This window comes from Danio rerio, chromosome 2 (genome assembly GCF_049306965.1).
Source record: "Danio rerio strain Tuebingen ecotype United States chromosome 2, GRCz12tu, whole genome shotgun sequence".
NCBI lineage: Eukaryota > Metazoa > Chordata > Actinopteri > Cypriniformes > Danionidae > Danio > Danio rerio.
In genome coordinates this window covers 7,674,453-7,689,687 of record NC_133177.1, presented here as the reverse complement: position 1 = coordinate 7,689,687, position 15,235 = coordinate 7,674,453, and the positions used below count along the sequence as shown (strand labels likewise).

At 35.8% G+C, this 15,235-nt stretch overlaps 2 protein-coding genes across 9 annotated transcripts in view; both read right to left on the bottom strand.

Moving 5' to 3' along the window:
• The window catches only part of xpr1b (xenotropic and polytropic retrovirus receptor 1b), a 573,636-nt gene that overhangs the window by 201,677 nt on the left and 356,724 nt on the right, over positions 1-15,235 (bottom strand). The gene's annotated exons all lie outside the window — the stretch shown is intronic.
• The window catches only part of si:dkeyp-106c3.1, a 166,327-nt gene that overhangs the window by 42,768 nt on the left and 108,324 nt on the right, over positions 1-15,235 (bottom strand). For all 8 annotated transcript variants that reach the window (XM_073922994.1, XM_073923008.1, XM_021466774.2 and 5 more), the window contains 2 exons: positions 12,960-13,121; positions 8,748-8,910 (listed from right to left, as the gene is read on the bottom strand). In XM_073922994.1, coding sequence (XP_073779095.1) covers positions 8,748-8,910; positions 12,960-13,121 — 325 coding nt within the window. The remainder of the gene's footprint in view (positions 1-8,747; positions 8,911-12,959; positions 13,122-15,235) is intronic.

Sequence of the window (15,235 nt, the reverse complement as noted above, 5' to 3'; positions counted from 1 at the left end):
AGAGTTTGATTTTGAGACTTCATATTTGGTATGATTATTGTTAATACTGTCCTCTATCATTGTGCCAGATGCTTACCATGTTTTGTAATGATATGTGAATATGTTGGTAAAATATAGCATTTTTAGCCAAAAATGGCTGACCTGTGAAAATCAGACATCATTCGACTCGACATGCTCTGCCGGATGTAATGACACCAGTTTTATGAGTTTGGGACGAAAGGTTGAGACGTTATAAGCCAAAAAGCAAGTTTTTTGTATCTCCGGACCACTAGGGGGCAGTACGCCGAAACTCTGCATGTTACCTCAGACCCTAGTTGTCATAACACACACCAAGTTTGGTGTGAATCGGTGAATGCGTTACGGAGATATCGTCTCAAGTCCATTTTCGCAAGTCCTTTGTTAAATTTGATCGCAAGTAAAACAAAAACGGTTGGTCAAATCAACTTGAATTCCATAACTTTTGGTTGGCATGGCCTGTAGATCATGTGATTAAATTTTGGTGATAATCAGAGAAACGGCCTAGGACGAGTTCGACCAAATAGGTTTTTCGAATAATTTAAAATAGCGCGAAAAAATTAATGACGGAAAATGACCTCATAGGGTGCGTTTGAATTGGACTGAGCCAAGGAATCAGAGAAAAAAAGAAATTTGATTGTAGCCCATCCTGTTCAAAAGTTATGATGATAAACGTATGTGAAAGTTTGGACAAGTGGTGGCGCTAGAGAGTTGGATTTTAAGACTTCATGTTTGGTCTGATTAATGTTAATACTGTCCTCTATCATTGTGCCAAATTATACAACTTTCTCGCATACGCCTATATGGACTGCCATTCAAATCCGGCGGAAGAAACGGAAGAAGAAGAAGAACACTAACGAAAGCAATAGGTGCCTACGCACCTACGGTGCTTGGCCCCTAATAATATATATATATATATATATATATATATATATATATATATATATATATATATATATATATATATATATATATATATACACACACACACACACACACACACACATACACATACACAGACACACACACACATCCATGTGAATGGTCAAAACTGAGTGAATTAATATTCAAAAAAATTCCAAATATGGTCAAAATCAATTTAGGGGTACTTCTTGTGTTTATAAATGAGCAAATAAAACCTATTTATAGACAATCTTTGCACTTACCTATGCCACATACCTACTATCTACCATACCACTTGTCATAATACCTTGGCTTATATGATACCTTAAATAACATTATAGTACCTTATATAATACACCTTTTTTGACACTTTATATTGTATATAGAGTCACTTATATATAATATGCCACTATATCTTGCAGTAATATGTCTTAACATGACATTTAAACACTTAATATATAAATATAAATACATTTATAATCAAAACTCTGTCTTGTGGGAAGCTAAAACATAATGCAATATACTGTAATATAGTGATGATTTTAAAAGGAACACATCCTGTAACTTGTCTGGTCTTTTACATTCTTTTTTTTTTTTTTTTTTTTTTTTTTTATTGTGTTTTTGACAAAAGGTACAGTACATTAAAGGTATTCAATTACAAAGGTATTTTCGTTTTTTCTTTTTTTTTTTGAACCATACATAAATTGAACAAAAAAAAGACAAATTGACATAATAAAAAAAAATAAATAAATAAATAAAAAAATAATAAAAATAAAAAAAATTGATGAAAAGGAAATGCATTAAATAAAAAATATATTAATAATAATAAAAATGAAAATAAAATAAATTTACAGAAAAAATAAATAATTGAAAAAATAAATAAATAAGTAAATTAAAAAAAAAAAAAAGAAAAAAAAAAAAGAAAAAAAAAGGTGGGTGGGGGTGGGGTTGGGAATTTATGGTTGGAGGAGTACATTAGTCTCAATATGAATTATTAGAGGGTCCCATGTTTTGAAAAATTTTTTGGTTGATCCTCTGAGAAAATATTTAATTTTTTCTGTTTTCAAAAATAGCATTACATCACTAAGCCAAAGTGACAGTTTAGGTGGCATTGGTGATTTCCACTCCATAAGAATTCTTCTTCTAGCTATTAATGTTACAAAGGCAAAGGCGTTTTCTATTTCTTTAGCTAAATGGATGTCCTCATTTGTTACTCCAAAAATAGCCATTTCCGGATTTGGTTGAATTCTTAAATTGAAGGCTGAGTTTAAAATTTCAAATATTGAAGACCAAAATCGTCTCAGTTTGTCACATGACCAGAACATATGGGTCAGGTCTGCCTTGCATGAGTTGCAACGATCGCATGTTTCATCTATATTGGGGTAGATTTTGGCCAGTTTGGTTTTGCTGTAGTGAATACAGTAAAGAATTTTCATCTGAATCAGATTAAGACGTGCACATGATGAAGTCTTGTTTATAATTTTAACTGCTTTATCCCAAGTTTCTTCAGAAATATTAATTCCTAGTTCTTCTATCCATTCCGTTTTAATCTTCTCTAATGTTGTATTATGGAATGTCATAATGAGGTTATACATTTTGGAAATGAGACCTTTGGGGTGTACAGGGGTCTTTAAAATTAGATCCAGTCCAGATTCAGCAGGCATTTGAGGGAATACAGAGCACTGGGTCTGAACAAAGTAGCGAACCTGGAGGTATCGAAAAAAGTCTGATTTTTGAAGATTAAATTTTTTACTCATGTCATTGAAATTGGCAAAAATATTATCAATGAAAAAATCTCTACATGTAAGTATGCCCAGGTCCTGCCATTTCTTAAAAGTAGCATCTAGGTTGGCTGCTGGAAAAAGATGATTATTGCATATGGGGGTTTCTAAAGAAAAGTCTTGGAATTGAAGTGCTTGTCTAAATTGGTTATATATTTTGAGGGTCGAAATTACCACTGGACTCGAAGAATATTGTGATGGTGAGAAAGGTGTCTTCATTGTAATAAGTGCTGGTAGGGAAGTTGATTTGCAAGACTTAGCTTCTGCTTCACACCATTCTGTATGTGGGAACTTTAACCAATAGATTATTTTCTGTAAATTTGCTGCCCAATAGTAGTTTAACAGATTTGGAAGAGCCAGTCCTCCATCTCCTTTAGGTCTTTCAAGAAAGTCTCTGCGTATTCTTGGCTTTTTGCCACCCCATATAAAGGAAGACAGTAGTCTATTGGTCGACTGAAAAAAAGATTTTGGCAAGAAAATTGGGAGGCTTTGAAATAAGTACAATAATCTGGGTAGTACATTCATTTTAACACAATTGACTTTACCTGCTAAAGACAAATAAATAACATTCCATCTTTGGAAATCTAATTCTAGTTTTTTAAGTATAGGACTATAATTTGCTTTGAATAAATCTGTGTATGAACGGGTAATATTAATTCCTAAGTATTTAAATCCCGATTTGGAGAAACAGAAGGGTAAGTCAGTATCTGCAATTTTAACTGCCATATTATTTATAGGGAAGCATATACTTTTAGAGAAGTTTAATTTATAACCTGAAAAATTACCGAATTCTTTTAATATTTTATCAATTTCAGAGATGCATGATAGTGGGTCAGTTATATATAATAACAAATCATCAGCATACAAAGAGACTTTATACTCTACACCCCTTCTTTTAATACCCCTGATGGATTGTGATGATTTGAGTATTGTTGACAATGGTTCTATAGCCAAAATAAATAGCAAAGGGCTAAGGGGGCATCCTTGTCGTGTTCCTCTAGACAAGGAGAAATATTGAGACACTATTTTATTAGTGAGTACGGCTGCTTTTGGTTGATGATAAAGCAAGCGTATCCAAGAAATAAATTTTGAGCCGAATTCGAATTTGTGCATTACAGCAAATAAGTATTTCCACTCGACTCTGTCGAATGCCTTCTCTGCATCTAGAGAGATAATCACTTCAGGACTATCCTCTGATGCAGGAGAGTGCACAACATTGAGGAGGTTTCTGATGTTAATGAATGAGTGGCGTCCCTTTATAAAGCCTGTCTGGTTTTGTGAAATTATTTCTGGTATTATGTTCTCTATTCTTGAGGCTAACAATTTAGATAGAATTTTGACGTCAACATTTAGTAAGGAAATAGGTCTATAAGAGCTACAGTAAAGGGCATCTTTATCTGGTTTCAGGAGAACTGTAATATGGGCCTGTGTAAGGGTTGGAGGTAATTTGGTTTGTTCAAACGAGTGGTTAAACATATTTAACAGTAAAGGGCATATTTGTGAGGAAAATTTTTTGTAAAACTCAATGGGAAATCCATCTGGTCCAGGGGTTTTACTACTCTGCATAGCTTTAATTGAATTTTCCACTTCTTGAAGTTGTAAAGGTTCATCCATGTTCTTTCTTTGATCCATTTTAACAGTGGGTAGATTAATATTAGATAAAAATGTTGACATGGGACTGTCTTCTTGTGGGAATTCTGAGGTGTACAGGTTAGAGTAATATTTATAAAAAATATTATTTATTTCTTGTGGGTCTACTGTAATGTCTTGTTTTGTATTCTTAATCTTTGGGATGACCTGAGATGCCGATTTACTTTTTAATTGTTGGGCGAGAAGACGGCCTGCTTTATCGCCGTGTTCATAAAATCTAGCACGTGCAAAAAATAAGTTACGTTCTGTTTTTTCAGTTGATAATAATTCATATTTTGTCTTTAAACTAAGTTTTTCTCTATACAGTTCGGGTGTTGGGGTATCAGCATACTGGCGATCGATTTTCTGTATTGATTCAATAAGTTTCTCCTCAGTTTGTTTCCTCTCCTTATTACGCGAGGTTGAGTATGATATTATTTCTCCCCTTATTACCGCCTTAAACGTTTCCCATAATAGTGATGGTGATATCGAGTCTGATTTATTATTTATTAAAAAATTGTCAATTGCACGAGATATGAATTTGCAAAAGTTTGAGTCTGAGAGTAAGGTTGTGTTTAGCTTCCATACTGGTCTTGTTGTATAGTTATATGAAAAACAAATATCAAAAATTACAGGGGCATGATCGGATTCAATAATAGTTGAGTATTCTATGTTTTTTATTGCCGGGATAAGTCTTTTATCAGCAAAAAAATAATCTATCCGCGAATACGTCTGGTGAACATGTGAAAAACATGAGAATACCTTTTTATCTGGAAATAAAAACCTCCATGGATCTATGCAGCCAATCTGATTCATATATCCGGCAAATATTTGAGACATTTTTAAAAGAGGTACAATTTTAGGGTTGGAACGGTCCATAGTTGTATCCATTACACAATTCAGATCTCCACCAAGTATGAGATGGAAAGAGTTTAAATCTGGTAACAAGGAAAAAAGTTTTTTCACAAAGTTAACGTCATCCCAGTTGGGTGCGTAGACACTGACCAAGACAACTGGTACCTCAAAAAGGTGCCCGGATACAATAATATATCGTCCTTGAGGGTCTGAAATAGTTTCAGATGCAATGAATTGTATTTTTTTGTGGATTATGATTGCAGCTCCCCTTGTTCTGTGATTAAAGCTGGAGTGATAAATCTGACCAACCCAATTTTTCCTAAGTCGATTATGGTCTTCAACACGCAAGTGAGTTTCCTGTAGAAAGGCTATTTCTGTTTTTAATTTTTTAATATGTGTAAATATGCGAGTTCTTTTCACTGGTCCGTTTAACCCTCTAACATTCCAGCTAACAAAGCGTACTGCTGAACTTTTTGTGTTTTCCTTATCGCCTGTGTTTGCCATTTTTATTCAACAGCTATGTACCCAAACTTTGTATATTGGGTGTGGGTTGGGGAGTTGGGGGGAGAGAAAGAAAAAAAAAAAAAAAAAAAAAAAAAAAAAAGAAGAAAAAAAATTATAATAAAAATAACGACATAACGTGGTTGAATCTTGGTAAACAACAAAAACTATAATACAATCTAGATTTGCCCTTTGAACAATGACAAACCGCAGTTCACAAACTTCTCTCTGCTCCCGATATTCCAAGTCTATGTGCTTCTATTCTCCTCAAAGCTCCCAAAGTAATATAAGTTAGGCATAAAGTGACCAATCAAACTTACAAATAAATGTGTTTAAGTACCGTTAATAAATACAGTGCTGCATAATAGAAATAAATAAAAATAAAGTATCTGCAGATCTTAAATAATAATAAGACACGTTTCCCTTAATAATAAAGTTAGATAAAACATATCTCAACTTACTGCAGAATTGTTCAACGCGGATATCTATTTATATTAAACAATCTGCATAGCAGCCCAGTTAAATATATTATGTATCTTACAAGTTCAGTGTCTGAAAGTCAACGTGATCCTTCATCAGTTCACAGTGTTTGTGAAGTCAAGAGTTATCATGTGTAGCAATCCGCTGGTCGAAAAATTGCTGCGCTTTCTCTGGCGTATCGAAAAGGAAAGTTTGTTCTTCATAATGAACTCGTAGCCGTGCAGGATGCAGTAACTGGAATCGTACCTTTTTTTGATACAGCAGTTGTTTGACATCTTTGAACATGGCACGCTTTCTGGCGAGATCGGCGGAGATGTCAGGATAAATCCTCAAAGTCGAGCCCTTGTATTTTACCTCATTCTGCCTGGCCCATCTTAGTGCTTTTTCTTTCTCTTGAAATCTGTGAAAACACACGACAAGTGGTCGAGGAGGTCGGCCATCCTGTGGTTTTGGACCGAGCGAACGGTGTGCTCGTTCCAATTCTGGAGGTTTTTCGAAGACTTCTTCACCCATGATTTCCATTAGCATCTCGGACACAAATTTAACAGTCGGCTGACCTTTCTCGCTGTTCTCCGGGATATTTAAAATCCTGAGATTTGCTCTCCGCGACCGGTTTTCCAAGTCGTCCACTCGATCCAATAGTGTCGTGTTTTGCTCTTTCAGGGCTTTAATAGTTTTTTCGGCCGCAGCCAGCGCTGAAAAGTTTTCGCTCGCGAGTGTCTCTGTGGCGCATAAGCGAGACTGGAAACTCGCCATCGTTTCCGTCAAGGCATTGACCGATGTCTGAAGAGACACTATTGATTCTTGAATCAGAGCTGAGATGTCTTCTTTTATCGAGGTTCGTTGCTTTGTTAGTTCTGCTACGAGTTGGCTCATTGTTACGCCGTTATCGTCTTCTTGGGTTTCTTCGGATTTGGCCGCGGTAGCCATCGTGGCTAATTTGCTAGCCACGCTGGTTCTCGTCGTTGGCGGGGCATTTGCGGCTGATTTATTCTTGCTCATCATGTAGTCTCGACACGTTCGTGTTAAGCACTGTTTTAACACTTAAAAAAAAACGTTTTAGATTATTTAAATGCCACTATTTAAAGTTATATTATCAGAAATGATCGGGAGCTCTGTTGATAGGCGTCGTCTTCTCACATTGCCAAACCGGAAGTCGTCTTTTACATTCTTAAACAAAATTGGGTCACACTTTACAATAAGGTTTCATTAGTTTAATGTTTTTGCTAACATGAACTAACTATGAACACTGTACATCATTTATCAATCATAGTTTAGCATTTACTAATGCTTTATTAACAGTTAAACTCCGCGAACATGGTACTGGGTCAGTGACTTCATCGACTTTTACTTTAAGATTTAAAGGGCTAGCATTGCAGACCCCATTAAGTGGTGGCGTTTGAAAGTGTGGAATGTATATTTTATGCACATATGCATCACTTTGGGTTTTTTTCTACTGTACAAAAGTTATTTACACTTAAATACACAGTATTTTGGATACCCGAGCTAGGTATTTTACATTGGTTAATTTTCATATTTTTCATATGACACATGTACAAGTTATAGCTCTAATGAAAGCTCTTGCCGGTGCTCATACGGTTCTAGCATTCTTTTTACTGAATTATATTCACATATCAAACAGTTGCGAATGAATCGCGGTGTTTCCTTGGCGCAAAGGTGAAAACAATACATTTATGATCAATAAGCAGCCCCAGATAGCACAGACAGCTGTTATCTCTTACCTTATGCAGTGCGCTTCAGGGCCATTTCTACTCTGTTTTTGAGGTGATGTGCATTATGTGTCTGATGTGGTCCAAACACAGTGAATTATGTGAATTAAAAGAATAGTGAAATATGAACACAATGATCGATCCCTGTGGCTTGTATAGCACCTCTCATCAGTTGGAATACAATAACTTTTGCATAGATTATGGTGGAGACATTTTTCTTTTTTCCAATGATTACAGACATGTGCAGGAACCACCAAAATTAACTACAGCACCCTAGACCACACAGAACCTAAAAGGTACACTTTCAAATTTGATTTTATAAAAAAAAATATATAAAAAGCACCTCTTTTTTAGGTGTTTATTATAATACAGACAACATATACAGATATTTTAAACACTCTCAATAGTGTTTTATGAAAATACAAAGGGTTTTCTTTAAAATGAGACCAAATTTTTGCATTTACACCTCTGCATGTGGATTTGGGAAGCTTTTAAATTTGGGTAGGCAAAATCCAGGCGGAAATCCTAAAATAACAGCAGAGTTTAACTGGTTAACATCCAAATTCACGCTAGTTAACATTAGTTAATGCACCATGAGTTAACATGAACTAACAATAAACAATTATATTTTCATTAACTAACATGAATAAATGTATTATTCATTGTTTGTTCATGTTAGTAAATTCATTTACTATTAACTAATACAACCTTATTGTTAAAGTGTTATCAATGCTTCTGCAGTCATCTTAGATTTATCTTAAAAACATTTCCCAGCATAAAAACGATATGGTTATGATATATTTTAGAGGCCTTAAAATGTAGTATATTTCATAGAGTTAACTAGAATCATTACCAGTGTGGTATCCAGCAGCAGCTCGTAGGCAGCGTTTTCCCAGCGCCCCCTGCAGCCAGAGCAACTCGCTGCGGTCTAGTTTTGCATGAACCTGGACCGCCACACTCCTTCCTGAAACCATGGAACTGCTGGCCAATTCCACACTCCAGTTTCCTACCTGCCACTGTAAATCACACACATTTGTTTTCTATCATGGTGAGGAAATTCCACAGGCTTTTACAGTTTTACAGTACTGAAACTACATTTTGAACACATCAGAAATACATTTAAAGTGCCCATTTATTCTTTTTGAATGTGAAGTACCCCTATATTTTAATGTAAAGTGCTCTATTATGATTGTGAAAAAGATCTAAGTGTACAATATATAAAGTTATCGTCTTCCAAATAAAGAACAGACCCTCTTTCCCCACCCATGAAGGGGTATAAGTCTGTTTAGGTCTGTTTAAATGGATTTTTCATCAGTTTAACATCTATATTGTGTTAAATGAGGCAATAAACACATGTATATGCCTTAATATAAGTGTTTGATGCACATTTATATATTGTGTCATATGACTCCCCTCTGAAAAGATGCCAATAATGCATCCAGTTATGTTGAGGTTGATATTCACTTCTGTACTTTCATACGCTTTAAAAATGAAACATTTTCTAAATACATCTCTATCGCTTTTTTTATTTTTCTTATTTGTTATTGTCTTCCAAATAAAGAACCGGGTGTTTATGTCAATATTTTGGTAACACTTTAGAATAATTATCCGTTATAACTAGTTAATAGACCATTAATAAACTGTTAGTTAACAAATTTTAAATGACTTGTTAAATAAAAGTTAATAGTTTGTTAATTATTTACAACTGTGCCTTATAGATGGGCAATGGATAACTTACAAGCTGTTAGTTAACAAGTTGTAAATGACTTCTTAACTGTATTTGAATGATTTATAAATATACCTCATAAATTATTAAAAGATCATGAACAAGCTGTTAGTAAATTACTTAATAAAGACTTGTTAAGTATCAGTTATGGTGTGTATATGTTATTGGGACGTTATTCTAAAGTTGCAGCTATTTTTCATTAATTAACTTTTAGTAAATGAGGAATAGTTGCAACTTTAGAATAACGTCCCAATAACATGCTTAAGCTAACAACTAACACTTAACTATTATATTTACTCATACTTTACAGACGAGAGTTGATCGTTCATCGTTTGTTAACCATCTACTAATACCAGTGAATCTTTGTAGAACTGCAAATGGATGGAGTAAGTTCAAGCTACAGAAATTTGATGTGATATTTAAAATATAAAATGTTTGTTTCGAAATTTTGTTCCACTTATAGGCTTTTCTGTGTGCTGTGTTTTACCAAAGAAACTCCACAGATGAAATGTTAAACGTTGTGTTTAATGTATAGAAACACACATACTGAACCATCACATGGCAGTACAGCAGTATGCAAGAATACAAACCCATGAAGTGCTAAACATGGAAACAAAATAAATACAAATTTTAAATTACACCAGTGGTCTAATAAAAAAGTTTGACTGGTGTTATTAGATGGTGAACAACTGATCTGTAAAGTGTGAGTAAATATAATAGTTAAGTGATAGTTATTAGCTTAAGCATGTTATGGGGACGTTATTCTAAAGTTGCAACTATTCCTCATTTACTAACAATTAATAAATGAAGAATAGCTGCAACTTTAGAATAATGTCCCAATAACATATATACACTATTAACTGATACTTAACAAGCCTTTATTAAGTTATTTACTAACAGCTTGTTCATGATCTATTACTAATTGATTAGGTATATTTATAAATCATTCAAATACAGTTAAGAAGTCATTTACAACTTGTTAACTAACAGCTTGTAAGTTATCTATTAGCCATCTATAAGGCACAATTATAGATAATTAACAAACTATTAACTTTTGTTTAACAAGTCATGTATAACTTGTTAACTAACAGTTTATGAATGGTCTATTAACTAGTTATAACGGATAGTTATTCTAAAGTGTTACCAATATTTTTTATCAGTTTAACATGTATATTATGAAACTTGCAAACAAGTGAATGTAATGAAGCAACAAACATATGTAAATGGCTTAATATAAGTGTTTGATGCATGTTTATGCATCGTGTCATATCACTCTGCTCTTACTGTTATTTTTGACAAGTGAAAAGATGCCAATAAACTTGCAATTCTTTATGTAGAGGTTGATATTATTTCCTACTTGTGCTTTTCGCACACATTGAAGATGAAAAATTTAACCCAGGCTCATAAAATTGTAGCCCTATATATATATATTTCTGGAGAGGGGGGGGGGGGGGGTAAAAACTGCAAAATTCTCTAAATACATCACTGTTGGCGCCTTTTGTTGAGTAGTACTGTTATAAATAAAGAATAGATCCTGAAATGATTTGTCAATAAAGTTGTATTTTTAATTCCAGCACAAACCTAAATACAGTAACAAATTAGCATTATGCTTGTTTATAGTCTTGACAATGCTTTGACCTGCTCTCAAACTCTTCTTGCAGAAGTCTGGAAGTGTTTTGCTCCAAATGACAGCAAGACACTGTTTTCTGTGCGACAAAGGCAAATCTACTTCTCATTCATTCAGATGGTGAGAATGTTACGGCTTACGTAAAAAGAATGACACACTCATAGCATCTTATCTATAAAGTTAGACAAGCTCAATAAAAACTCACCACTGAGAAGCTTTCTGCTAGTCACGCTAGTTAGGGGTTCAAGTTGCAAAGCTACTTAATGTAATGCATCATTCTTGCACTCTGCCATGGTCAAATCGATCCCATAATTACTGTTTGCATCACAGCGTTCATGTGACTATTCTATACTACTATAAATGTTTCTCTGGACCACAAAACCAATCGTGCATTGTAAATGTGCTTTGGGTCAAAAATAATTTATTTTTTTGCTTTGTTTAGTTTTTGATAAAAATCATAATAATATTAAATTAGGATCATGTTAAGTTCATGTAAAATCATGTAAGTTTTCTACCACAAATACAACCCCAAATCAGAAAAAGTTGGGACAGTATGAAAACTTTGACTTGTATTTCATTGCAGACTATGTGAAAACAAAATATTTCATGTTTTATCTGGTCAACGTCATCTCATTTGTAAATATACATCCTTTCCTGCCATTCAGACCTCCAATACATTCCAAAAAAGTTAGGATATGAGCAGTTTATGGCTAGTAATCAGGTAAATTGGTTAAATAATGATGAAACAAAGCTAATAACCTTATCATTACTAGGGGTGTCAAAATTAATAGTTTCTTCGGTGCACCGCGATGCAGACGCGGACAATTCGGTATCGGTTCAGTAATAATCATAACCGGTTATTATGTACTAACATAGGACAATTTCACTGCGTGTGTGTGTTTTCTGGACAGTCTTTCACTGACACTTACAGCAGAAGCGCCTATTTGTCTGCGATTGAGGGAATGAAAGTGAACTCCATTTCTCTCTCTTTTTCTCTCTAACTGTAGCCCATTTCATCTGCTGGTGTGACTTTTCCTCTCGGCTGCTGTCGTGACTTTTCCTCTCAGCTGTTACAGCAATACTTCTGGATATAGGTCTGCATTCCCGGTACCCGACCAGGTTTCTTGCAGGACGGGAATAAATTTCGCAGTAAAGCACGGAAGAGGTCGGTAACTCTGGTGTAATTTGAACAGGAGTGGGCGGTCTCACAATATCGCTCCCGAGCAAGCAAGCGCGCACGTGCTAGTGTGTTTATTTGTTTGGTGCTGTTTATGTTTGTGTGTGAACAAGAGACAGCGTGATGCTGTGTATCTATGTGTGTGTTTATACACACAGCTTGTTATAGCCCACCCCCCACACACACAAAATATAACACTGTGTATGGAAAGCTTCGTCAATGCACCGTGATGCACCGAGATATCGAATTGAACCGAATCGATGGCATGATAATCGTAACTGAACCGAACAGCTAGACCAGTATAGCTTCACACCTCTAATCATTACCTATAAAATGAAACTTCTGAAACTTTGCATTTAAATGGTGCTGCAAATGTCAGTGTTTTTGCTGTAATTAATTTACAATAAGTTACTGGTGAACTCCTCCCAGTAAGTTACAGTAGATTCAGCAGGAAATTGTGAACAGCGTAGTTGAAACGGTGAAACTACTGAAATTCCTGCTGAAACTCAGTGTATTCAGAAGTGTGTGTGAGTACCTCAGTGAGCAGTGAGTAGTTGGAGCGCTGACTACTGCTGGTGTTTCTGAGGGACAGTGTGAAGGTGCTGTGCTGAGGATGTCCAGACACAGACACGCGGCTGTGAGTCAACAACATCTCCTTGCCGGAGTTCACTCTGTGAGATCCAGACCAAATTAAAGCCTGCGACAAAAGAAAATAAAATAAACAACAAAAAGTTTTTCATAAGTATTTTTTTTTATAAATGATATCCAGGCCCAACTTTTAATAATAATAGAGGGCTCTATTTGAATGATCTAGGCAAGAAGTCTAAGGCGCAGGGTGCAAACCCATTAAGGGTAACTCTGAAACCACTTTTGCTATTTTAAGGATAAAAATATATACTCTGCGCCACGGCTCATGGTCTAACAGGGTTGAGCTTATTCTCTTAATGAGTTATAGGTGTGTTTTGAGAATAAACCAATCAGAGTCTCATCTCCCATTCCCTTTAAGAGTCAGTTGCATTGCGCCATAGCGCATTTGCATTTGCACATTTACATGGAAGACTTTTTAAGTGGAAAAACTGAACGCTTTGCTAGCACGAAAACAGTTAAACAGAGCATCTACAGCGCGAGAATGAGAGATGAGCCTCCTCATTCTTTACTTTCGCTCTCGTGGATAGGAAAACGTGGTTTACGCACAGACATCCATTAGCCTATACATAATTAATTTAGTTTATTAAGGGCAAAGATTTGTTTTAAACTTTTTCTAAATTCAGTTCCAATTTCCAGCAAATGAATAAATGAACAATAATAATGAAGTGCGGTCAAAAATTATTTTTATACAAAACACACGTCCTGGTCTTATGCCCTATATACTGATGCATACATCTCCACAACCCAACAAGTGGATAAATCTAAACTTGTTTTTATGTTATTTATGTAGAAAATTATAATTTTTGTAACATTTTAATCCTTAATTTTATTCATATGTAAAGATATTTGTGTATTGTTGTACATTCTGTGTGTATTAAGCAATGTTTAAGCCTTTGGACTATATAGGACACATGTTTTAATAACAAGGCCGTGCAGACCGAGGAGACTGTATTGTCCCACTCTGGAAAAGTACCAGGATGGTACAGGTCAGGATGCCTTTTCAGTTACAGCTGCACAGGAGTGAAACTCTGTCCCTGGAGTAACCCCACCGGTCCTACGCCACCTAACCCGCTCCGAGCTGGTATCGAACCAGCAACCTTCCACATGGGAGTCGGGTGCTCTACCAAGGAGGCTAAAGACCATGGCCTTTAGCGTTTGTCACTAGAGCACCTTTAGATGTCAGAGGATTGAGGTTTACCTGCACAGCACTCACTAGCTGGCCTCCGTTACACTCACCCCCCTAAACCTCACCCCCATCCAGGGCACGACACCAATGGAACCCTGCCGGTCCTACCCCACCCAACCCACTCCGAGCTGGTATCGAACCAGCGACCTTCCACATGGGAGTCGGGTGCTCTACCAAGGAGGCTAAAGACCATGGCCTCTAGCATCTGTCACTAGAACACCTTTAGAGGTCAGAGGATCGAGGTTTACCTGCACAGCACTCACTAGCTGGCCTCCGTTACACTCACCCCCCTAAACCTCACTCCCATCCAGGGCACGACACCAATGGAACCCTGCCCGTCCTACCCCACCCAACCCGCTCCGAGCTGGTATCGAACCGGCAACCTTTCACATGGGAGTCGGGTGCTCTACCAAGGCGGCTAAAGACCATGACCTCTAGCGTCTGATGAGGTTCACTCACTAGCTAGCCTCCGCTACACTGGCAGCATTAGAGATTTTACCGCCTTTAATATGTTCAAAAAACATTTAAAAATCTGGTTTACAGACAATCAGACATGTCATCATTCCAATTAGAATGAACCTAGCATCTTGTATTGTTTTTTTTAGGTTGTTCAGGGACAACAGATGAAAAATAGCCTTCTGGCTAATTCTGGAAATGCTAATTAATGTACACTGTCCCTGCCAATTAAACAAATAAATAAATAGTTGATCTGTGAGTCATACAAATCACAACCCATGGTTCGGAACACACGTGGCCCATGGATTTATACATTTTTTCACTTGTAGATTAATCCTAAATTTGTAACGATTGCAGATAGAGATCGCCTCCCACATCATTCAAATCACATGTACGAAAGCATTTAAGCTTCCCAGTAAAATATAATGATGATGAAAGAAATTGTGGTAGGTTATTCGGCATGTGTTCTTAGGTTATAAAAAGTGTTTTCTGTCACTACTTGTTTGGCCTGCATTAATGCA